At 45.5% G+C, this 26,082-nt stretch overlaps 1 protein-coding gene across 1 annotated transcript in view; it reads left to right on the plus strand.

Moving 5' to 3' along the window:
* LOC140425665 (protein scribble homolog) overlaps positions 1–26,082 on the plus strand; it is a gene marked incomplete at its 5' end in the record, with an annotated part of 1,618,068 nt that overhangs the window by 59,640 nt on the left and 1,532,346 nt on the right. Inside the window, 3 exon segments of the mRNA XM_072510160.1 lie at positions 14,462–14,540; positions 16,203–16,292; positions 16,451–16,507. Coding sequence (XP_072366261.1) covers positions 14,462–14,540; positions 16,203–16,292; positions 16,451–16,507 — 226 coding nt within the window.

A 26,082-nucleotide genomic window follows, 5' to 3' on the forward strand; every position in this document is an offset into this window, starting at 1 on the left:
TTAGGACCGAGCTTGTGTGTGAGTGTTTAGGACCGAGCGTGTGTGTGTGTGTTTAGGAGCGAGCGTGTGTGCGTGTTTAGGAGCGAGCGTGTGTGCGTGTTTAGGAGCGAGTGTGTGTGTGCGTGTTTAGGAGCGAGTGTGTGTGTGCGTGTTTAGGAGCGAGCATGCGTGTGTGTTTAGGACCGAGCGTGTGTGAGTGTTTAGGACCGAGCGTGTGTGCGTGTTTAGGAGCGAGCGTGTGTGCGTGTTTAGGAGCGAGCATGCGTGTGTGTTTAGGACCGAGCGTGTGTGTGAGTGTTTAGGACCGAGCGTGTGTGCGTGTTTAGGAGCGAGTGTGTGTGTGCGTGTTTAGGAGCGAGTGTGTGTGTGCGTGTTTAGGAGCGAGCGTGTGTGTGCGTGTTTAGAAGCGAGCGTGTGTGTGTTTAGGGGGGAGCATGTGTGTGTTTAGGAGCGTGTGTGTGTTTGGGAGCGAGCGTGTGTGTGTGTTTAGGAGCGTGTGTGTGTTTGGGAGCGAGCGTGTGTGTGTGTTTGGGAGCGTGTGTGTGTGTGTTTGGGAGCGAGCGCGTGTGTGTGTTTAGGAGCGAGTGTTTGGGAGCGAGCGTGTGTGTGCGTGTTTAGGAGCGAGCGTGTGTGTGCGTGTTTAGGAGCGTGCGTGTGTGCGTGTTTAGGAGCGAGCGTGTGTGTGCGTGTTTAGGAGCGAGTGTGTGTGTGCGTGTTTAGGAGCGAGCGTGTGTGCGTGTTTAGGAGCGAGCGTGTGTGCGTGTTTAGGAGCGAGTGTGTGTGCGTGTTTAGGAGCGAGCGTGTGTGTGCGTGTTTAGGAGCGAGCGTGTGTGTGCGTGTTTAGGAGCGAGCGTGTGTGCGTGTTTAGGAGCGAGCGTGTGTGTGCGTGTTTAGGAGCGAGCGTGTGTGTGCGTGTTTAGGAGCGAGTGTGTGTGCGTGTTTAGGAGCAAGCGTGTGTGCGTGTTTAGGAGCGAGTGTGTGTGTGTGTGTGCATGTTTAGGAGCGAGTGTGTGTGTTTGGGAACGACTGTGTGTGTGTGTGTGTGTTTGGGAACGAGTGTGTGTGTGTGTGTGTTTGGGAGCGAGCATGTGTGTGCGTGTTTAGGAGCGAGCATGTGTGTGCATGTTTAGGAGCGAGTGTGTGTGTTTGGGAACGAGTGTGTCTGTTTGGGAACGAGTGTGTGCGTGTTTGGGAGCGAGCGTGTGTCTGTTTGGTAACGAGTGTGTGTGTGTTTGGGAATGAGTGTGTGCGTGTTTGGGAGCGAGCGTGTGTGTGCGTGTTTAGGAGCGAGCGTGTGTGTGGGTGTTTAGGAGCGAGTGTGTGTTTGGGAGCGTGTGTGTGTGCGCGTGTTTAGGACCGAGCGTATGTGCGTGTTTAGGAGCGAGTGTGTGTGTGCGTGTTTAGGAGCGAGCGTGTGTGTGCGTGTTTAGGAGCGAGCGTGTGTGTGCGTGTTTAGGAGCGAGCGTGTGTGTGCGTGTTTAGGAGCGAGCGTGTGTGTGCGTGTTTAGGAGCGAGCATGTGTGTGCGTGTTTAGGAGTGAGCATGCGTGTGTGTTTAGGACCGAGCGTGTGTGTGTGTTTAGGACCGAGCGTGTGTGTGCGTGTTTAGGAGCGAGCGTGTGTGCGTGTTTAGGGGCGAGCGTGTGTGCGTGTTTAGGAGCGAGCGTGTGTGCGTGTTTAGGAGCGAGCGTGTGTGCGTATTTAGGAGCGAGCGTGTGTGCGTGTTTAGGAGCGAGTGTGTGCGTGTTTAGGAGCGAGCATGCGTGTGTGTTTAGGACCGAGCGTGTGTGCGTGTTTAGGAGCGAGTGTGTGTGTGCGTGTTTAGGAGCGAGTGTGTGTGTGCGTGTTTAGGAGCGAGCGTGTGTGTGCGTGTTTAGAAGCGAGCGTGTGTGTTTAGGAGCGTATGTGTGTGTTTGGGAGCGAGCGTGTGTGTGTGTGTGTTTGGGAATGGGCAAAAATGAAAAGGCAGACTGTTAAGTGAATGGCCATAAATTAGGAGAGGGGAATGTGCAACGAGACCTGGGTGTCCTCGTACACCAGTCGCTGAAGGTAAGCATGCAGGTACAGCAGGCGGTAAAGAAGGCAAATGGTATGTTGAGTAGCAAGAGAAAGAGTAGGCCCACTCAGGGTAGGGTGGTCGTGATGGGAGATTTTAACTTCTCCAACATTGAATGGGACACATGTCGTGTTGGAGGCGTAGATGGAGCAGAATTTGTAAGGAGCATCCAGGAGAGTTTTTTAGAGCAGTATGTAAATAGTCCAACTTGGGAAGGGGCCATACTGGACCTGGTATTGGGGAATGATCCCGGCCAGGTGGTTGAAGTTTCAGTCGGTGATTACTTTGGGAATAGCGATCACAATTGCGTAAGTTTTAGAATACTCATGGACAAAGACGAGAGTGGTCCTAAAGAAAGAGTGCAAAATTGGGGAAAGGCCAAGTATAACAAAATTCGGCAGGAGCTAGGATTGGGAGCAGCTGTTTAAGGGTAAATCCACATTTGAAATGTGGGAGTCTTTTAAGGAAGGGTTGATTGGAGTGCAGGACAGACGTCCCTGTGAAAATGAGGGATAGAAATGGCAAGATTAGGGAACCATGGATGACGGGTGGAATTGTGAGACTAGCTAAGATAAAAAAGGAAGCATACATAAGATCTAGGCGACTTAAATCTGATGAAGCTTTGGAGGAATATCGGGAAAGTAGGACAAATCTCAAACGCGCAATAAAGAGGGCTAAAAGGGGTCATGAAATATCTTTGGCTAACAGGGTTAAGGGGAATCCCAAAGCCTTTTATTCGTATATAAGGATTGGCCCACTCAAAGACAAAAGAGGGAATTTATGTGTGGAGTCAGAGGAAATGGGTGAGATTCTTGATGAGTACTTTGCCAAGGAGAGGGACATGACGGATGTTGAGGCTAGGGATGGATGTTTAAATACTCTAGGTCAAGTCGGCATAAGGAAGGGGGATGTTTTGGGTATTCTAAAAGGCATTAAGGTGGACAAGTCCCCAGGTCCGGATGGGATCTATCCCAGGTTACTGAGGGAAGCGAGGGACGAAATAGCTGGGGCCTTAACAGATATCTTTGCAGCATCCTTGAGCACGGGTGAGGTCCCGGAGGACTGGAGAATTGCTAATGTTGTCCCTTTGTTTAAGAAGGGTAGCAGGGATAATCCAGGGAATTATAGACCTGTGAGCTTGACGTCAGTGGTAGGCAAACTGTAGGAGAAGATACTGAGGGATAGGATCTATTCACATTTGGATGAAAATAGACTTATCAATGATAGGCAGCATGGTTTTGTGCAGGGAAGGTCATGTCTTACAAGCCTAATAGAATTCTTTTGAGGAAGTGACAACGTTAATTGATGAGGGAAGGGCTGTTGATGTCATACACATGGACTTCAGTAAGGCGCTTGATAAAGTTTCCCATGGCAGGTTGATGGAAAAAGTGAAGTCGTATGGGGTTCAGGGTGTACTAGCGAGATGAATAAAGAACTGGCTGGGCAACAGGAGACAGAGAGTAGTAGTGGAAGGGAGTGTCTCAAAATGGAGAAAGGTGACTAGTGGTGTTCCACAGGGATCCGTGCTCGGACCACTGTTGTTTGTGATATACATAAATGATCTGGATGACGGTATAGGTGGTCTGATTAGCAAGTTTGCAGATGATACTAAGATTGGTGGAGTTGCAGATAGCGAGGAGGACTGTCAGAGAATACAGCAAAATATAGATAGATTGGAGAGTTGGGCAGAGAAATGGCAGATGGAGTTCAATCCAGGCAAATGCGAGGTGATGCATTTTGGAAGATCTAATTCAAGAGCGGACTATACGGTCAATGGAAGAGTCCTGGGAAAAGTTGATGTACAGAGAGATAAAAAGAACAAAGAAATGTACAGCACAGGAACAGGCCCTTCGGCCCTCCAAGCCCGTGCCGACCATACTGCCCGGCTAAACTACAATCTTCTACACTTCCTGGGTCCGTATCCCTCTATTCCCATCCTATTCATGTATTTGTCAAGATGTCCCTTAAATGTCACTATCGTCTCTGATTCCACCACCACCTCCGGTAGTGAGTTCCAGGCACCCACTCCCCTCTGTGTAAAAAAACTTGCCTCGTACATCTACTCTAAACCTTGCCCCTCTCACCTTAAACCTATGCCCCCTAGTAATTGACCCCTCGACCCTGGGGAAAGCCTCTGACTATCCACTCTGTCTATGCCCCTCATAATTTTGTAGACCTCTATCAGGTCGCCCCTCAACCTCCGTCGTTGCAGTGAGAACAAACTGAGTTTATTCAACCGCTCCTCAAAGCTAATGCCCTCCATACAAGGCAACATTCTGGTAAATCTCTTCTGCACCCTCTCTAAAGCCTCCACATCCTTCTGGTAGTATGGCGACCAGAATTGAACACTGTACTCCAAGTGTGGCCTAACTAAGGTTCTATACAGCTCAACATGACTTGCCAATTCTTATACTCAATGCACTGGCCAATCAAGGCAAGCATGCTGTATGCCTTCTTGACTACCTTCTCCACCTGTGTTGCCCCTTTCAGTGACCTGTGGACCTGTACACCTAGATCTCTCTGACTTTCAATACTCTTGAGGGTTCTACCATTCACTGTATATTCCCTACCTGCATTAGACCTTCCAAAATGCATGACCTCACATTTGTCCGGATTAAACTCCATCTGCCATCTCTCCGCCCACATCTCCAAACAATCTAAATCCTGCTGTATCCTCTGACAGTCCTCAACGCTATCCGCAATTCCACTAACCTTTGTGTTGTCTGCAAACTTACTAATCAGACCAGTTACATTTTCCTCCAAATCATTTATATATACTACAAACAGCAAAGGTCCCAGCACTGATCCCTGTGGAACACCACTGGTCACAGCCCTCCAATTAGAAAAGCACCCTTCCATTGCTACTCTCTGCCTTCTGTGACCTAGACAGTTCTGTATCCACCCTGCCAGCTGGTTTAGCACACTGGGCTAAATCACTGGCTTTTAAAGCAGACCAAGGCAGGCCAGCTGCACGGTTTGATTCCCGTACCAGCCTCCCCGAACAGGCTCCGGAATGTGGCGACTAGGGGCTTTTCACAGTAACTTCATTTGAAGCCTACTTGTGACAATAAGCGAATTTCATTTCATTTCATTTCATTTTCACCCCAGATCCCGTGTGACTTCACCTTTTGTACTAGTCTACCATGAGGGACCTTGTCAAAGGCCTTACTGAAGTCCATATAGACAACATCCACTGCCCTACCTGCATCAATCATCTTTGTGACCTCCTTTAAAAACTCTATCAAGTTAGTGAGACACAACCTCCCCTTCACAAAACCATGCTGCCTCTCACTAATACGTCCATTTGCTTCCAAATGGGAGTAGATCCTGTCTCGAAGAATTCTCTCCAGTAATTTCCCTACCACTGAAGTAAGGCTCACCGGCCTGTAGTTCCCTGGATTATCCTTGCTACCCTTCTTAAACAGAGGAACAACATTGGCTATTCTCCAGTCCTCTGGGACATCACCTGAAGACAGTGAGGATCCAAAGATTTCTGTCAAGGCCTCAGCAATTTCCTCTCCAGCCTCCTTCAGTATTCTGGGGTAGATCCCATCAGGCCCTGGGGACTTATCGACCTTAATATTTTTTAAAACGCCCAACACCTCGTCTTTTTTGGAGCTCAATGTGACCCAGGCTATCTACACACCCTTCTCCAGACTCAACATCTACCAATTCCTTCTCTTTGGTGAATACTGATGCAAAGTATTCATTTAGTACCTTGCCCATTTCCTCTGGCTCCACACATAGATTCCCTTGCCTATCCTTCAGTGGGCCAACCCTTTCCCTGGCTACCCTCTTGCTTTTTATGTACGTGTAAAAAGCCTTGGGATTTTCCTTAACCCTATTTGCCAATGACTTTTCGTGACCCCTTCTAGCCCTCCTGACTCCTTGCTTAAGTTCCTTCCTACTTTCCTTATATTCCACACAGACTTCGTCTGTTCCCAGCCTTTGAGCCCTGACAAATGCCTCCTTTTTCTTTTTGACGAGGCCTACAATATCTCTTGTTATCCAAGGTTCCCGAAAATTGCCGTATTTATCCTTCTTCCTCACAGGAACATGCTGGTCCTGAATTCCTTTCAACTGACACTTGAAAGCCTCCCACATGTCAGATGTTGATTTGCCCTCAAACATCTGCACCCAATCTAGGTTCTTCAGTTCCCGCCTAATGTTATAATTAGCCTTCCCCCAATTTAGCACATTCACCTGAGAACCACTCTTATCCTTGTCCACCAGCACTTTAAAACTTACTGAATTGTGGTCACTGTTCCCGAAATGTTTCCCTACTGAAACTTCTACCACCTGGCCCGGCTCATTCCCCAATACCAGGTCCAGTACAGCCCCTTCCCGAGTTGGACTATCTACATATTGTTTTAAGAGGCCCTCCTGGATGCTCCTTACAAACTCTGCCCCGTCTAAGCCCCTGGCACTAAGTGAGTCCCAGTCAATATTGGGGAAGTTGAAGTCTCCCATCACAACAACCCTGTTGTTTTTACTCTTTTCCAAAATTTGTCTACCTATCTGCTCCTCTATCTCCCGCTGGCTGTTGGGAGGCTGTAGTAAACCCCCAACATTGTGACTGCACCCTTCTTATTCCTGATCTCTACCATATAGCCTCACTGCCCTCTGAGGTGTCATCCCGTAGTACAGCTGTGATATTCTCCCTAACCAGTAACGCAACTCCGCCACCCCTTTTACATCCCCCTCTATCCCGCCTGAAACATCTAAATCCTGGAACGTTTAGCTGCCAATCCTGCCCTTCCCTCAACCAGGTCTCTGTAATGGCAACAACATCATAGTTCCAAGTACTAATCCAAGCTCGAAGTTCATCTGCCTTACCCGTAATGCTCCTTGCATTAAAACATATGCACTTCAGGCCACCAGACCCGCTGTGTTCAGCAACTTCTCCCTGTCTGCTCTGCCTCAGAGCCACACTGTCCCTATTCCCTAGTTCTCCCTCAATGCTCTCACCTTCTGACCTATTGCTCCCGTGCCCACCCCCCTGCCATACTAGTTTAAACCCTCCCGTGTGACACTCGCAAACCTCGCGACCAGGATATTTATGCCTCTCCAGTTTAGATGCAACCCATCCTTATATAGGTCACACCTGCCCCGGAAGAGCTCCCAGTGGTCCAGATAACGGAAACCCTCCCTCCTACACCAGCTGTTTAGCCACGTGTTTAGCTGCTCTATCTTCCTATTTCTAGCCTCACTGGCACGTGGCACAGGGAGTAATCCCGAGATTACAACCCTAGAGGTCTGGGAATTCAGGTCCATTGTACCCTGAAGGTGTCAACGCAGGTCGATAGAGTGGTCAAGAAGGCAGACAGCATGGCCCACATTTGGAATACTGCGTGCAGTTCTGGTCGCCACATTACCAGAAGGATGTGGATGCTTTAGAGAGGGTGCAGAGGAGGTTCGCCAGGATGTTGCCTGGTATGGAGGGTGCTAGCTATGAAGAAAGGTTGAGTAGATTAGGATTGTTTTCGTTGGAAAGACGGAGGTTGAGGGGGGACCTGATTGAGGTCTACAAAATTATGAGAGGTATAGACAGGGTGGATAGCAACAAGCCTTTTCCAAGAGTGGGGGTGTCAATTACAAGCGGTCACGATTTCAAGGTGAGAGGGGGAAAGTTTAAGGGAGATGTGCGTGGAAAGTTTTTTACGCAGAGGGTGGTGGGTGCCTGGAACGCTTTGCCAGCGGAGGTGGTAGAGGCGGGCACGATAGCATCATTTAAGATGCATCTAGACAGATATATGAACGGGCGGGGAACAGAGGGAAGTAGATCATAGATAATCATAGATTATCATAGAATTTACAGTGCAGAAGGAGGCCATTCGGCCCATCTGCACTGGCTCTTGGAAAGAGCACCCTACCCAAGGTCAGCACCTCCACCCTATCCCCATAACCCAGTAACCCCACCCAACACTAAGGGCAATTTTGGACACTAAGGGCAATTTATCATGGCCAATCCACCTAACCTGCACATCTTTGGACTGTGGGAGGAAACCGGAGCACCTGGAGGAAACCCACGCAGACACGGGGAGGACGTGCAGACTCTGCACAGACAGTGACCCAAGCCGGAATCGAACCTGGGACCCTGGAGCTGTGAAGCAATTGTGCTATCCACAATGCTACCGTGCTGCCCCCAATCCTTGGAAAATGGAAGACAGGTTTAGATAAAGGATCTGGATTGGCGCAGGCTGGGAGGGCCGAAGGGCCTGTTTTTGTTCTGTAATTTTCTTTGTTCTTTGTTCTTCTGTACTCAAGGTCAATGGAGGGAAGTTATGCGTGGCACCTCAGGTAGTGGGTGAAATCCTTAATGAGTACTTAGTATCGATATTCAGCAGGGAGAAGGACATGACAGGATTTGAGGTCAGGGATAGGTGTGTGAATGCTCTTGACAACATCAGTATATCAAAGGAGGAAGTGTTGAGTATCCTAAATTGCATTCAGGTAGACAAGTCCCCAGGGCCGAATGGGATCTATTCCAGGTTACTGTGGGAGGCAAGGGGAGAAAAAGCTGGGGCCTTAGAAATCTGGGTTGCTGATTCTAATCTGAGTTGCTGATTACCAATCTGAGTTGCTGATAAATTGCTGATTACTAATCTGAGTTGCTGATTACCAATCTGAGTTGCTGATGAGTTGCTGATTACCAATCTGGGTTGTTGATTACCAATCTGAGTTGCTGATTACCAATCTGAGTTGCTGATTACCAATCTGGGTTGTTGATTACCAATCTGAGTTGCTGATGAGTTGCTGATTACCAATCTGGGTTGTTGATTACCAATCTGAGTTGCTGATGAGTTGCTGATTACCAATCTGAGTTGCTGATTCTAATCTGAGTTGCTGATTACCAATCTGAGTTGCTGATAAATTGCTGATTACTAATCTGAGTTGCTGATTACCAATCTGAGTTGCTGATTACCAATCTGAGTTGCTGATTCTAATCTGAGTTGCTGATTACCAATCTGAGTTGCTGATGAGTTGCTGATTACCAATCTGAGTTGCTGATTACCAATCTGAGTTGCTGATGAGTTGCTGATTACTAATCTGAGTTGCTGATTACCAATCTGGGTTGTTGATGAGTTGCTGATTACTAATCTGAGTTGCTGATGAGTTGCTGATTACTAATCTGAGTTGCTGATGAGTTGCTGATTACCAATCTGAGTTGCTGATGAGTTGCTGATTACCAATCTGGGTTGTTGATTACCAATCTGAGTTGCTGATTACCAATCTGAGTTGCTGATGAATTGCTGATTACCAATCTGAGTTGCTGATGAATTGCTGATTACCAATCTGGGTTGTTGATGAGTTGCTGATTACCAATCTGGGTTGCTGATGAGTTGCTGATTCTAATCTGAGTTGCTGATTACCAATCTGAGTTGCTGATAAGTTGCTGATTACTAATCTGAGTTGCTGATTACTAATCTGGGCTGCTGATTACCAATCTGGGTTGCTGATGAGTTGCTGATTACCAATCTGAGTTGCTGATTACTAATCTGGGTTGCTGATTCTAATCTGAGTTGCTGATTACCAATCTGAGTTGCTGATAAGTTGCTGATTACCAATCTGGGTTGTTGATGAGTTGCTGATTACCAATCTGAGTTGCTGATTACCAATCTGAGTTGCTGATGAGTTGCTGATTACCAATCTGAGTTGCTGATTACCAATCTGAGTTGCTGATGAGTTGCTGATTACCAATCTGAGTTGCTGATTACCAATCTGAGTTGCTGATGAGTTGCTGATTACCAATCTGAGTTGCTGATTACCAATCTGAGTTGCTGATGAGTTGCTGATTACCAATCTGAGTTGCTGATGAGTTGCTGATAACCAATCTGAGTTGCTGATGAGTTGCTGATTACCAATCTGAGTTGTTGATTACCAATCTGAGTTGCTGATTACCAATCTGAGTTGCTGATGAGTTGCTGATTACCAATCTGAGTTGCTGATGAGTTGCTCATTACTAATCTGGGTTGCTGATGAGTTGCTGATTACCAATCTGAGTTGCTGATTACCAATCTGGGTTGCTGATGAGTTGCTGATTCTAATCTGAGTTGCTGATTACCAATCTGAGTTGCTGATAAGTTGCTGATTACTAATCTGAGTTGCTGATTACTAATCTGGGCTGCTGATTACCAATCTGGGTTGCTGATGAGTTGCTGATTACCAATCTGAGTTGCTGATTACCAATCTGGGTTGTTGATTACCAATCTGAGTTGCTGATTACCAATCTGAGTTGCTGATGAATTGCTGATTACCAATCTGGGTTGTTGATGAGTTGCTGATTACCAATCTGGGTTGCTGATGAGTTGCTGATTACCAATCTGGGTTGTTGATTACCAATCTGAGTTGCTGATTACCAATCTGAGTTGCTGATGAATTGCTGATTACCAATCTGGGTTGTTGATGAGTTGCTGATTACCAATCTGGGTTGCTGATGAGTTGCTGATTACCAATCTGAGTTGCTGATTACCAATCTGAGTTGCTGATGAGTTGCTGATTACCAATCTAAGTTGCTGATGAGTTGCTGATTACCAATCTGAGTTGCTGATTACCAATCTGAGTTGCTGATTACCAATCTGGGTTGTTGATTACCAATCTGAGTTGCTGATGAGTTGCTGATGAGTTGCTGATTACCAATCTGAGTTGCTGATTACCAATCTGAGTTGCTGATTACCAATCTGAGTTGCTGATGAGTTGCTGATTACCAATCTGAGTTGCTGATGAGTTGCTGATTACCAATCTGAGTTGCTGATTACCAATCTGAGTTGCTGATTACCAATCTGGGTTGTTGATTACCAATCTGAGTTGCTGATGAGTTGCTGATGAGTTGCTGATTACCAATCTGAGTTGCTGATTACCAATCTGAGTTGCTGATGAGTTGCTGATTACCAATCTGAGTTGCTGATTACCAATCTGAGTTGCTGATGAGTTGCTGATTACCAATCTGGGTTGTTGATGAGTTGCTGATTACCAATCTGGGTTGTTGATTACCAATCTGAGTTGCTGATGAGTTGCTGATTACCAATCTGAGTTGCTGATTACCAATCTGAGTTGCTGATGAATTGCTGATTACCAATCTGGGTTGTTGATGAGTTGCTGATTACCAATCTGGGTTGTTGATTACCAATCTGAGTTGCTGATGAGTTGCTGATTACCAATCTGAGTTGCTGATTACCAATCTGAGTTGCTGATGAGTTGCTGATTACCAATCTGAGTTGCTGATTACCAATCTGGGTTGTTGATTACCAATCTGAGTTGCTGATGAGTTGCTGATTACCAATCTGAGTTGCTGATTACCAATCTGAGTTGCTGATGAGTTGCTGATTACCAATCTGAGTTGCTGATTACCAATCTGAGTTGCTGATGAGTTGCTGATTACCAATCTGAGTTGCTGATTACCAATCTGGGTTGTTGATTACCAATCTGAGTTGCTGATGAGTTGCTGATTACCAATCTGGGTTGTTGATTACCAATCTGAGTTGCTGATGAGTTGCTGATTACCAATCTGAGTTGCTGATTACCAATCTGAGTTGCTGATGAGTTGCTGATTACCAATCTGAGTTGCTGATTACCAATCTGAGTTGCTGATGAGTTGCTGATTACCAATCTGGGTTGTTGATGAGTTGCTGATTACCAATCTTGGTTGTTGATTACCAATCTGGGTTGCTGATGAGTTGCTGATTACCAATCTGAGTTGCTGATTACCAATCTGGGTTGTTGATTACCAATCTGAGTTGCTGATGAGTTGCTGATTACCAATGAGTTGCTGATTACCAATCTGGGTTGCTGATGAGTTGCTGATTCTAATCTGAGTTGCTGATTACCAATCTGAGTTGCTGATGAGTTGCTGATTACCAATCTGAGTTGCTGATTACCAATCTGAGTTGCTGATGAATTGCTGATTACCAATCTGGGTTGTTGATGAGTTGCTGATTACCAATCTGGGTTGTTGATTACCAATCTGAGTTGCTGATGAGTTGCTGATTACCAATCTGAGTTGCTGATTACCAATCTGGGTTGCTGATGAGTTGCTGATTACCAATCTGAGTTTCTGATTACCAATCTGAGTTGCTGATTACCAATCTGAGTTGCTGATGAGTTGCTGATTACCAATCTGAGTTGCTGATTACCAATCTGGGTTGTTGATTACCAATCTGAGTTGCTGATGAGTTGCTGATTACCAATCTGAGTTGCTGATTACCAATCTGAGTTGCTGATGAGTTGCTGATTACCAATCTGAGTTGCTGATTACCAATCTGAGTTGCTGATGAGTTGCTGATTACCAATCTGAGTTGCTGATTACCAATCTGGGTTGTTGATTACCAATCTGGGTTGTTGATTACCAATCCGAGTTGCTGATGAGTTGCTGATTACCAATCTGGGTTGTTGATTACCAATCTGAGTTGCTGATGAGTTGCTGATTACCAATCTGGGTTGTTGATTACCAATCTGAGTTGCTGATGAGTTGCTGATTACCAATCTGGGTTGTTGATTACCAATCTGGGTGCTGATGAGTTGCTGATTACCAATCTGAGTTGCTGATTACCAATCTGAGTTGCTGATGAGTTGCTGATTACCAATCTGAGTTGCTGATTACCAATCTGAGTTGCTGATGAGTTGCTGATTACCAATCTGGGTTGTTGATGAGTTGCTGATTACCAATCTGGGTTGTTGATTACCAATCTGAGTTGCTGATGAGTTGCTGATTACCAATCTGAGTTGCTGATGAGTTGCTGATTACCAATCTGACTTGCTGATTACCAATCTGAGTTGCTGATGAATTGCTGATTACCAATCTGGGTTGTTGATGAGTTGCTGATTACCAATCTGGGTTGTTGATTACCAATCTGGGTTGTTGATGAGTTGCTGATTACCAATCTGAGTTGCTGATTACCAATCTGGGTTGTTGATTACCAATCTGAGTTGCTGATGAGTTGCTGATTACCAATCTGAGTTGCTGATTACCAATCTGAGTTGCTGATGAGTTGCTGATTACCAATCTGAGTTGCTGATTACCAATCTGGGTTGTTGATTACCAATCTGAGTTGCTGATGAGTTGCTGATTACCAATCTGGGTTGTTGATTACTAATCTGAGTTGCTGATTACCAATCTGAGTTGCTGATGAGTTGCTGATTACCAATCTGGGTTGCTGATTACCAATCTGGGTTGTTGATGAGTTGCTGATTACCAATCTGAGTTGTTGATTACTAATCTGAGTTGCTGATTACCAATCTGGGTTGTTGATGAGTTGCTGATTACCAATCTGGGTTGTTGATGAGTTGCTGATTACCAATCTGGGTTGCTGATGAGTTGCTGATTACCAATCTGAGTTGCTGATTACCAATCTGGGTTGCTGATGAGTTGCTGATTACCAATCTGGGTTGTTGATTACCAATCTGAGTTGCTGATGAGTTGCTGATTACCAATCTGAGTTGCTGATTACCAATCTGAGTTGCTGATTACCAATCTGGGTTGCTGATGAGTTGCTGATTACCAATCTGGGTTGCTGATTACCAATCTGAGTTGCTGATTACCAATCTGGGTTGTTGATGAGTTGCTGATTACTAATCTGAGTTGCTGATTACCAATCTGAGTTGCTGATTACCAATCTGAGTTGCTGATATCTCGTTTGGGTTGCTGGTTTGGTGGATTGGCCGTGCTAAATTTCCCCTTATTATCCAAAGATGATCAGGTTATGTGGGGTTATGGGGATACATGTAGGGTGTTTAAAAAAAAAAAACAAGTTTAGAGTGCCCAATTATTTTTTTCCAATTAAGGGGCAATTTAGCGTGGCCAATCCACCTCACCAGCACATCTTTGGGTTGTGGGGGTGAAACCCACGCGGACACGGGGAGAATGTGCAAACTCCACACGGACAGTGACCCGGGGCTGGGATCGAACCTGGGACCTCCGTGCTGTGAGGCAGCAGTGCTAACCACTGCGACATCGTGCAGCCCAGGCTGTTCTTTCAGAGGACTAGTGTAGATGCGAAGGGCCGAATGGCTTCCTGCGCGGCAGGAATTCTACGATTACTAGTCAGGCTGCTGATTACTAGTCTAGTCTGGGTTGCTGGTTACTGGTCTGGCTTGCTGGTTACTGGTCTGGGTCGCTGGTTACTAGCCCAGAATGCTGATTAGTCTAGTTGAACCATTCTGCTCCAGGCTTTGTGCTTCCATTATTTTGTTGCTCGGTGTGTGCTATACAGTGTGCTTTTGCCACCAATGCCCATCCCATGCATCGTACAGACCTCTCCATCCCTTGCCAGTATTGAGGGATCTGCGGTGATTACTGACTGGCACCATGGCCAGGTGATTTGTGTGTTGTTGGATTTCCTGTTCAGAGGAATCTGCTGTCAGGACCCATATTAATGTCGGGGGATTTTTGCTGTTTTTGTTTCCACAGATATCCCAGAGATTCCTGAAAGCATTAAATTCTGCAAGTCTCTGGAAATAGCTGATTTCAGTGGGAATCCCCTCTCCAGGTACAGTAACAATGCTTAGAGGCACAAGTCATAGGAACATAGGAATTAGAAGCAGAAATGGGCGATTCAGCCCTTGAGCCTTTCCGCCAGTCACTCAGATCCTGGCTGATCGCTTCCTGGGCTCAACTCCACATCCAAATCAGGAGTGTGATGGAATACTCTGCATTTGGTTGGGTGAGTGGAGCTGCTTTAGCTCAGTGGGCTAGGCAGCTGGTTTGTAATGCCGAAGAAGGCCAGCAGCGCGGGTTCAATTCCCGAACCCGGAATGTGGTGACTCGGGGCTTTTCACAGTAACTTGATAACATGACAATAAAAGATTGTTATTATTATTATTAAGAAGAACACTGGAGCAAGTCAGCACCATCCAGGACAAAGCAGCCCCGCTTAATTGACACCCCATTCAGAAACATTCACTCCCTCCACCACCGATCCACAGAAGCAGCCGTGTGTACCATCTACCAGATGCAGTGCAGAAACTCACCAAGGCTCCTTAGGCAGCACCTTCCAAACTATCAACTGTTACTATCTAAAAGGACAAGAGCAGCAGATACCTGGGAACCCCACCACCTGGAGGCTCCCCTCCAAGTCACTCAGCACCCTGACTGGGGAATATATCGGCCGCTCCTTCACTGTTGCTGGGGCAACATCCTGGAACTCCCTCCCAACAGCACTGTGGATATCCCTGTACCTCATGGACTGCAGCAGTTCAGGAAGTCAGCTGAGCAGGGATAAATGCTAGCCAAGTCAGCAATTCCCTCGCCCCGATAAAAAAAATTAAGACCATAAGACATAGGAGCAGAATTAGGCCACTCGGCCCATCGAGTCTGCTCCGCCATTCAATCATGGCTGATATTTTCTCATTCCCATTCTCCTGCCTTCTCCCCATAACCCCTGATCCCCTTATTAATCAAAAAAAAAGAAATCATCGAAGGGACACCTGGTGTGGATAACACAGACTGGAGTGGGACGCTGAAGGGAGAAATCAATAAGATGTTGGCACAGCAGTCGGGCAATCGGCTCGTCGAGCCTGCTCCGCCATTTAAAGAGATCATGTCCAATCTGATCTGATAATCCTGCCGTACGTAACCCCAGAACCCTTTATTCCTGACTGATTAAAAATCTGACTCTCTCAAACCTTGAACGTAGTTACAGACCTGGGGCGGGATTCTCCGACCCCCCGCTGGGTAGGAGAATCACCGGGGGGCAGCATGAATCCCGCCCCTGGTCTCGACAGCTCTCTGCGGTGAGGAATTCCACAGATTCACTGTCCTCTTGAGAGAAGAAATTCCTCTTCATCTGGTCACCTCATTTTACTGACCCCTATAGAATGTGGGGAACGTTTATCCAGGGACCAGGTGGGGGACTGACCCCAGCAGTAAATTCGGGGCACTGTTGTATGATTCCCTCGGAAAACATTGTGTATGAAAGTATCCAAAATATCAAAGCTTTTTTGACACTGCAACTTATCAGGGGTCTCCAGGAGTCTAGTCTTGTCGGACAATTACACCAAAGTAGACTGCTGGGTCTGCCTCACTGTGCATAATCTAGGTTCGCCTCGCTGTTCACTGCCCCCTCTGCTAAATCCATCTCTCCGTGCGCCCCCCCCCCCCCCTCCCTCCCGCCATCGCGACCCCGCTCACATGTTCACGTTGTCTCTTGCAGGCTGCCGGATGGATTCACTCAGTTACGGATCCTTGCCCACCTCTCCCTCAATGACGTCTCCCTGCAATCTCTGCCGAATGATATTGGGAAGTAAGTGAACTGTTTCCAGCGGTGGCAGAAACAATTTGCAGCATGACTGATTGAGAATGGACTGGGTTAAACCGAGCTGGGACAGGGGTATTCTGCAGCTGCCATGTCTGTCACTCTTTCTTTCAATGCGTTTCATTTCACTTTCTGTTCCTTTGTAGCTTAGCCAACCTGGTGACACTGGAACTGCGAGAAAACCTGCTGAAGACACTGCCAACGTGAGTAGCTATGGTATAACCTGTTCCTTTGGTGTTTTGTTTTCTCTGTAAAGTCACTGGTGTACAAAATTATGAGGGGAAGAGATAGGGTTGAGGATATTTTGAAGAGGTCACCAAAGTAGTGGACAGGGGAATGTCTGTGGATGTCATTTATATGGACTTCCAGAAGTCATTTGATAAAGTCTCACAGGAGAGGCTGTTAGCAAAGTTGGAAGCCCACGGAGTTGAGGGCAAATTATTGATCTGGTTAGGAAACTGGTTGAACGGCAGGTGACAGAGAGTGGGGATAATGGGTAATTACTCTAATTGGCAGGAGGTGAGCAGTGGGGCACCACAGGGATCTGTGTTGGGGCCTCAATTCCACACTATTCATTAATGACATGGGTGATGTCGTACAACACCAGGTTAAAGTCCAACAGGTTTATTTGGAATCACTGGCTTTCGGAGCGCTGCTCCTTCCTCAGGTGAGTGTTCCTCCTGATGCAGGAGTTACGCTATGAAAGCTAGTGGCTCCAAATAAACCTGTTGGACTTTAAGCTGGTGTTGTAAGACTTCTTACCGTGCCCACCCCAGTCCAACGCCGACATCTCCACATCATGACTTGGATGGTGGCACAGAAAGTCATATATCCAAAGTTGCTGGTGATACATTGTAAACAGCTTGGATGGAATTTAATGTAAGCAAGTGTGAGGTTCTCCATTTTGAACCAAAAAAAGATAGAGCAGAGCTTTTGAAATGGAAATAGGGTAGATGCAGTGGATGTTCAAAGAGACTTGGGGGTTCAGGGGCATAGATCCTTAAAATGCCAGGAACAAATGCAAAAAAACTCAATGGGAATCAAAGGATATGGGATTAGGCTATTCATAGAATAGAATTCCTATGGTGTAGAAGGAGGCCATTCGGTCCATCGAGTCGGCACCGGCCCTTCGAACGAGCACTCTACCCATATCCGCTCACCCAATCACCCCTCCCTACTCCCATAACCTAACCTGCACACCCTGCACACTAAGGGACAATTTATCATGACCAATCCACCTAACCCGTACACCTTAGGACTGTGGGAGGAAACCAGAGCACCCGGAGGAAATCCACGCAGACAGGGGGAGAACGTGCAGACTCCGCACAGACAGTGACTCAATCGGGAATTGAACCTGGGACCCTGGCACTGTGAGGCAGCAGTGCTAGCCACTGTGCCACCTTGCTGCACAATTGACTTGGATGATCAGCCATGATCATAATAAATGGTAGAGCAGGCTCGAAGGGCCGAATGGCCTCCTCCTGCTCCTATCTTCTGCGTTTCTATGAAAAATAATCAGAAAGGCGAATGGAATGCCAGCCTTTACATCTAGAGGTTTGGAAAATAAAGACACGGGTTATGTTGCAGCTTTATAAAAACCCTGGTTGGACCCCACTTGGAGTCACTGGGAGCAGTTCTGGCACCACACCGTGGGAAGGAGATTCTGGCCTTGGAGTTAGAGCAACGTAGGTTTACAAAAATGAGACCTGGATTACAGGGGTTGAGTTAGGAGGAGAAATTACTCAAATTAGACCTGTTTTTACCAGAATTTAGACGGTTGAGGTATGATCCGATCTAAGTATTTGAGATATTAACCGGGAAAGAAGGGTAGATAAAGATAAACTATTTCCACTGGGTTTGAGATTCTAAATCTAGGGGGCAGAGTCTAAAGATTAGGGCCAGACTGTTCAGGAGAGATGTTCGGAAGAACTTCTTCACTCAAAGGGTGGTAGAGGTTTGGAACTCTCTCACAATTAGCAGTTGAAGCTGGAACAGTTAATTTTAAATCTGATAGATTTTTGTTAAGCAAAGATATTAAGGGATATGGAGTTAGGTCACATCAGCCTCGATCTCACTGAATGGGGGGACAGGCTCGAGGGGCTGAATGGCCTACTCCTGATCTTATGTACTGCTTCCAAAGTGCATCACCTCACACTTTTCAAGGTTAAATTCCATCTACCACTGATCTGCCCACCTGACCAATCCGTCTGTATCCTCCTGTAACCTAACATCTGCTTCGCTGACCACCACCTGGCCAATCTTCATGTCATCTGCAAACTCACTGATCTTCTCCCCCACATTGTCCTGTGTTGTTTGTGGAAACAATAAGGAAGCCAGCACTGATCTGTGGTATGCCACTGGACACGGGTCTCCAGTCACACAAACAGCCTGACACCACCGCCCTCTGCCTCCTATCACTCAGCCACTTTTGGATCCAACTTGCTATGTTACCCTGGATCCCATGTGCTTTTACCTTCTTTATAAGTCACCCATGTGAGACCTTGTCAAAGGCTTTGCTGAAATCCATATGTACTACATCACATACGCTACCATAAGACACAGAGGCAGAATTAGGCCACTCGGCCCATCAAGTCTGCTCCGTCATTCAAAGAACAAAGAAAAGTACAGCACAGGAACAGGCCCTTCGGCCCTCCAAGCCCGTGCCGACCATGCTGCCCGTCTGAACTAAAATCTTCTAGACTTCCTGGGTCCGTATCCCTCTATTCCCATCCTATTCATAGAATTTCATAGAATTTATCATAGAATTTACAGTGCAGAAGGAGGCCATTTGGCCCATCGAGTCTGCACTGGCTCTTGGAAAGAGCACCCTTCCCAAGATCAACACCTCCACCCCATAACCCAGTAACCCCACCCAACACTTTTGAACATTAAGGGCAATTTATCATGGCCAATCCACCTAACCTGCACATCTTTGGACTTTGTCAAGATGCCCCTTAAATGTCACTATCGTCCCTGCTTCCACCACCTCCTCCGGCAGCGGGTTCCAGGCACCCACTACCCTCTGTGTAAAAAAAACTTGCCTCGTACATCTACTCTAAACCTTGCCCCTCTCACCTTCAAGCTATGCCCCCTAGTAATTGACCCCTCTACCCCGGGGAAAAGCCTCTGACTATCCACTCTGTCTATGCTCCTCATAATTTTGTAGACCTCTACCAGGTCGCCCCTCAACCTCCGTCGATCCAGTGAGAACAAACCAAGTTTATTCAACCGCTCCTCATAGCTAATGCCCTCCATACCAGGCAACATCATGGTAAATCTCTTCTGCATCCTCTCAAAAGCCTCCACATCCTTCTGGTAGTGTGGCGACCAGAATTGAACACTATACTCCAAGTGTGGCCTAACTAAGGTTCTATACAGCTGCAACATGACTTGCCAATTCTTATACTCAATGCCCCGGCCAATGAAGGCAAGCATGCCGTATGCCTTCTTGACTACCTTCTCCACCTGTGTTGTCCCTTTCAGTGACCTGTGGACCTGTACACTTAGATCTCTGTTATTGGCGAGGCGTTTTCAGAACCCCAAAATGTATCATGGAGTTCAACCAACCTCTCCCTTTAATGTATTTGTTGCTTTTCCGAGAACACGGCTTGTTCCCTAGGTGTGGGATTACAATTATGGACATGTGGGTTTTTAAACACAAAACACTGTTTATTCCATGAACTCAACTTAACATCTTAAATAAACATTGGATCTCTCAGAAAATATTGCAACAGTAAATAACTCCTTAAAATGTTCCTTCAAACTTCCAAGCGACTTAACACCTTTAAACAGTATCACATCAGGTTAAAGGATATATATATTTTCTGTAGAATGGCAGATATATATTAGCTTGGTTGACTTCAGCTCCAACACCTTGCTTTCTTCCTGCAGCTCTCTGGACACAGATAGGCACACCCAAGCTGCTTTCTCACACTGGCTTTCTACTTTTAAACTGCCCTCAGTAAAACCAGCCAGGCACTTTTTAGCTGCTCTCAGCAAAACCAGCCAGGCACTTTTCAAACTGCAAAACCAATCTGCAAAATGGCTGACCTGAGCTCAGCCCTCCCCACTCTCTGACATCACTCTTTTCTTAAAGGTACATTGCTTAAACATCCATGTCTTCAAGATACCCTTCAAGACACCTCCCCCCAAGATAAAAAAACCCATCAACTTCAAGATGGTTTCATTTTCACTTTTGCACCATCCGAACAGGCGGCGGAATGTGGCGACTAGGGGCTTTTCATTGTAACTTCATTGAAGCCTACTTGTGACAATAAGCGATTTTCATTTCATTTTTCATATAGTCCATCTTTCTTTGTTCTTCTTCCTCCAACCAAAATCCTTCTCGATTGACAGTCTCTTTGAACAAAGTCTCTGCACGATCCATCCATTCCTCTACTCCTCGGCATTTCTCTTCAGAATCAGATAATTTAGTTCAATCTGACCACAGAGTCCCTTGCAATTCTCCAATACAGGAGCATTGGTGATCACAGCCTTCAGGCAGTCAAATGCCTGTTTGAAAGTCCGCTGTCCATTGAAATTTTTTAGGTTTCTTTAGCAAGTCCATCAGTGGAGTAATCACGCCACAAAACTTTTGCACAAATGTTCGATCAAATCCACTCATGCTAAGAAATCGTATTATTTCCCTTCGTCTTGAGGATAACGGAAACTCCGCAAAGAAAGTGATTCGGGCTTCTCCAAATTCACTTTTGGCTAGGTTCATCACCAAACCCGCCTCCTGAAGTCGATCGAAGAACTCCATGCGATGTTTTAAATGTTCTTTCCATGTCTGGAAGTTGGAAATAAAAGCAGATTGTCCCACTTTCTCAATGCAATCCTTCAAACGTGGGATAGGATAAGAGTCCGTTCTTATAACTGCATTCACCTTTCGATAGTCCACACACAACCGTTGGGTACCGTCTGGTTTATGTACCATCACTACGGGTGAGCTCCATTGGCTGCAACCCACTTCAATTATGCCATTCTTCAGCATACTCTCAATCTCTCTGTTAACCTGTGCTCATTTTAAAGGATTAAGTCTATATGGATGTTGTTTGATAGGAACAGCATTTCCCACATCTACATCATGTGTAGCCATTTTAGTACTTCCCAATTTATCTCTTCAAACTTGCCCATGTGATATCAATAACTATTTCAGGTCAGTCTGTTTTTCCTCTGGAAGATAACTCAACAATTTATCCTAATTTTTAAGAACATCCTCATTTTCCAATTTAATTTGAGGTATGTCAAATTCACAGTCATCTGGATTTGGTTTGTTACTTTGAGTTAGAATCATTAAAACCTTCTTTTTCGCTCCTTCCCTTTCAAAGTACCTTTTAAGCAGATTCACACGACCCACTCGGTGAGTCTTCCTTCTATCTGGTGTTTTTACCACATAATTCACCTCACTTTATTTTCTTCCAATCTGATACGGTCCACAAAACTGAGCTTTCAAAGACTCCCCTACCACTGGTAACAACACTAAAACTTTATCTCCACTGGCAAAACTACGAACTTTGGATTTCTTGTCCGCGACCCATTTCATCACATTTTGTGCAACTTTCAAATGTTGTCTAGCTAATTCACCTGCTCTATTTAATCGTTCCCTAAAATTTGACACGTAATCCAATAATGTAATTTCCGATTTCTCACTGACCAATTTTTCCTGAATCAATTTAAGTGGTCCTCTTACCTCATGACCAAAAATTAGTTCAAAAGGACTGAATTTGGTTGACTCATTAGGTGCATCCCTAATTGCAAACAATATGAATGGAATTCCTTTATCCCAATCCTCTGGATAATCTTGACAATACGCCCTCAACTTGTCTTTAATGTCTGATGCCACCTTTCTAACGCTCCCTGTGATTCTGGATGGTACGCAGTTGATTGAAATTGTTTTTTTCCAAGCTATCCATAACTTCTTTGAATAACTTTGAAGTAAAATTCGATCCTTGATCCGATTGAATTTCTGTGGGTAGTCCATATCGAGTAAAGAATTTAAGTAACTCCTCCACAATCCTTTTAGCTGTAATATTATGTACTGGAATGGCATCTGGAAACCTAGTCGACACATCCATTACAGTCAAAAGATATTGATTCCCACTTTTTGTTTTAGGAAGCGGTCCTACACAATCGATTAGGACCCTTGTAAAAAGTTCCCCAAATGCTGGAATGGGTATTAAGGGCGCTGGTTTTATCACTGCTTGAGGTTTCCCTATCACATGACGTGTGACATGATTGACAAAATTTAACTACATCTTTATGTAGTCCAGGCCAGTAAAAATGTTTCTGGATTTTAGCTTGAGTTTTCCTTATTCCCAAATGACCTCCCACTGGTACCTCATGTGCAACTCGCAACACCTCCTTTCTATACCCTACCGGCAATACTACTTGATGAACTTCTGCCCACTTTTCATCCGCCTGCATATGTACAGGTCTCCATTTTCTCATCAAGACATCATTTTTACGGTAATAGCACTCTGGTACACTCTCAGATTCCTCTTCCGTTTATGCTTTCTGATATATCCGTTTTATTTCTACATCTTTCTGTTGTAACTCCGACACTTTTCCTGAACTAAAAATATCCGCCTCATCCTCCACCTGTTCTTGTTCTTTTTCAGCCATCTGATCAAAAATCGTTTCTGATAATTGCACTTCAACGTCATCTTCACTCTTTGATTTCTCCTCTTGTCTTAACCTGTGACTTTGTGACCTTCATAGAATTTACAGAGCAGAAGGAGGCCATTCGGCCCATCGAGTCTGCACCGGCTCTTGGAAAGAGCACCCAACCCAAGGTCAACACCGCCACCCTATCCCCATAACCCAGTAACCCCACCCGACACTAAGGGCAATTTTGGACACTAAGGGCAATTTATCATGGCCAATCCACCTAACCTGCACATCTTTGGACTGTGGGAGGAAACCGGAGCACCCGGAGGAAACCCACGCACACACGGGGAGGATGTGCAGACTCCGCACAGACAGTGACCCAAGCCAGAATCGAACCTGGGACCCTGGAGCTGTGAAGCAAATTGTGCTATCCACAAGGCTACCGTGCTGCTCCTTGTTACTACACAATCCGGAAAAAACCCAGGATATTCGTCTTCCAACCCTTCAGTCGTCTGATTTTCCACTGGCTTATCAACCACAGTAGGCATCACTCCCACCTGCGATCCAGCTATATCGTTACCCAAGATAAGATATTCCTGGACAAGATAATTTATCTATTACTCCTACTACCACTTCACCACTCTTCACTGGACTTTCCAACCTTACCTTATATAATGGACCGCTACTCCTCGCACCCTGAATTCCACATATCACCACCTTTTCTGGCAACATTCTTCCCAAACTACATAATTCCTCATCTCTTATCATTAAAGATTGACTAGCCCCTGTATCTCTTAAAATTGTAACTTCTTTACCTGCTCCTCCTGATACACATTGTTGCTAACTTTGGTTGGCTCTTTACTGAATTTGCTCTGTTTCTATAACCTTTGCTCTAGAGTCGCCAGGTATCTTTATGATACCGCCACGAGGTTCAAGTACTGATCAATAACTCAACACATCAATTAGTAAGATTCAAATCAAAACACATTTATTATACACAGTCAATCACTACTCATGCATAAACTCTACTTTCTAGACTATTCTCTATCACTAAAAGGCCTATACTTAGCTTTGGACTGGCCCACCAGGTCAGGGGAACAAATGGCCTTTCGTTCGATCTGAGTCTGCGGGATTCAAAAGCTGGTATGGACTGGTAGCGAGGAGCACCTATCTCGTAGCGTGCGTTGACTGGAGACTTACTTGGTTGATGCAGCAGCTTAGACAGTTCACTCTCAAGGGTTGATTCGAGTTGCTGTGTGACCCTGTCAAGAAGGACGATTTGAACTTGGGGGCTTTACTTTATAGTCCCCAGGGGCTTCCCGCCGTTCGGGGCGGACCCCGTACCTGGTTCCAAGTGTTTGGACTACGTTCCGATCACTCGGATCGATTTCTCCAATAATGGAGTTGTCCCCTGATCGCTGGGCGGTGCCCGAGTGTCCGTTGGCCTTCCTTTGTCTTGGCTCCCGCTGGCGCCGAGGAGTCTGGCTTGGCCTTATTCACCTTGCATGTTTCGATTGTTCCCGGGGATCGCTCATTAGTATGCAGATTACGAAGTCTTACAACACCAGGTTAAAGTCCAACAGGTTTGTTTCGATGTCACTAGCTTTCGGAGCGCTGCTCCTTCCTCAGGTGAATGAAGAGGTCTGTTCCAGAAACACATATATAGACAAATTCAAAGATGCCAAACAATGCTTGGAATGCGAGCATTAGTAGGTGATTAAATCTTTACAGATCCAGAGATGGGGTAACCCCAGGTTATGGAGATGGCTGTGAGTTTCAGTGCTGTCTGGTTTTTGCAAGTTCTAATACACAGGATTTTTGCACTTGCTGGTTTTTGCCTGTGTTGGCTGAATTTTCCTGTAGTCTTTGCGGACCTCCATTTAAGTCGGGAAGAGGCCAACCCAGGTGGCTACAACACGAGTAATCTTGACCCACACAAGTAAATTCTTTAAAGACATCTGGCACCTTCTTAACAATTACTTCTTGAACAGGCTGTACAATCGTTTGCACCTCCTTCGCTTCCCTTGGGCTTTCCTTTACCACTCCAACAAACCCCACTGTCTTATCCTGTTTTACCACATCAGCCTTCCCAGTGCTTTTCTTCAACCACCAACACTGTGACTTTACATGGCCTAGTTTATTACAGTGAAAACATTTGAAACTTTTCATTTCTTTTCCACCCTCCTGGATTTCTTTTTTAATCTGAGGTACACTCTCTTTATTGTCTCCCATCAGATCACCTTTACCTTTACCACTTGGGTATTTCTCATGTCCCCAGTTTCTATCCCTCACCGGCTGAAACTGATGTCGGAAACCAATCTTTGATTTATGAATTATTCATAATCATCTGCCATTTCTGCTGCTAATCTCGCAGTTTTAACCCTCTGCTCTTCCACATGAGTTCTCACTACACCAGGAATTGAATTTTTAAACTCCTCCAAAAGTATAATTTCTCTGAGCGCTTCATAAGTTTGGTCTATTTTCAAAGCCCTTATCCACCTATCAAAATTACTCTGATCCTTTCAAACTCCATGTATGTTTGACCAAATTCTTTCCTTAAATTTCTAAACCTGTGTGTGTAAGCTTCAGGCACTAGCTCATATGCACTTAAGATGGATTTCTTCACCACCTCATACGTTCCAGATACCTCCTCCGGGAGTGATGCAAACACTTCACCAGCTCTACCTACCAGCTTTGTTTGAATCAGTAACATCCACATGTCCTGTGGCCATTTCATTTGTTTAGCTACCTTCTCAAATGAAATTAAAAAGCCTTCCACTTCCTTCTCGTCAAACCTTGACAATGCTTGGACATATTTAAATAGATTCTCACCAAACCTTCGACTATGACGCTCTTTCTCACTATCCTCATCACTATCATCCAACTGTACGTTTCCCTTTACGTCTGCCAATTTTAACTGATTGTCATGTTTCATGGCCATTTTCTGAAGTTCAAACTCTCTCTCTTTATCTTTTTCCCCGATCTGTATCTCCCTTTCTTTTTCTTTTTGTTCTGCTAGGGCTATTCTTTCTTTTCTCCTTTCTTCTCTCTCCTTTTCTTTTTCCCCTCTCTCTCTCTTTCTCTTTCTTTTTCCTCTCTCTCACTCTCGTATTCCAGCCGCTTTAATTCTTTCTCATGTTCCATTTGTTTAACTTGCAACTGAATTTTT

Source organism: Scyliorhinus torazame, chromosome 6 (genome assembly GCF_047496885.1).
Source record: "Scyliorhinus torazame isolate Kashiwa2021f chromosome 6, sScyTor2.1, whole genome shotgun sequence".
Lineage (NCBI taxonomy): Eukaryota > Metazoa > Chordata > Chondrichthyes > Carcharhiniformes > Scyliorhinidae > Scyliorhinus > Scyliorhinus torazame.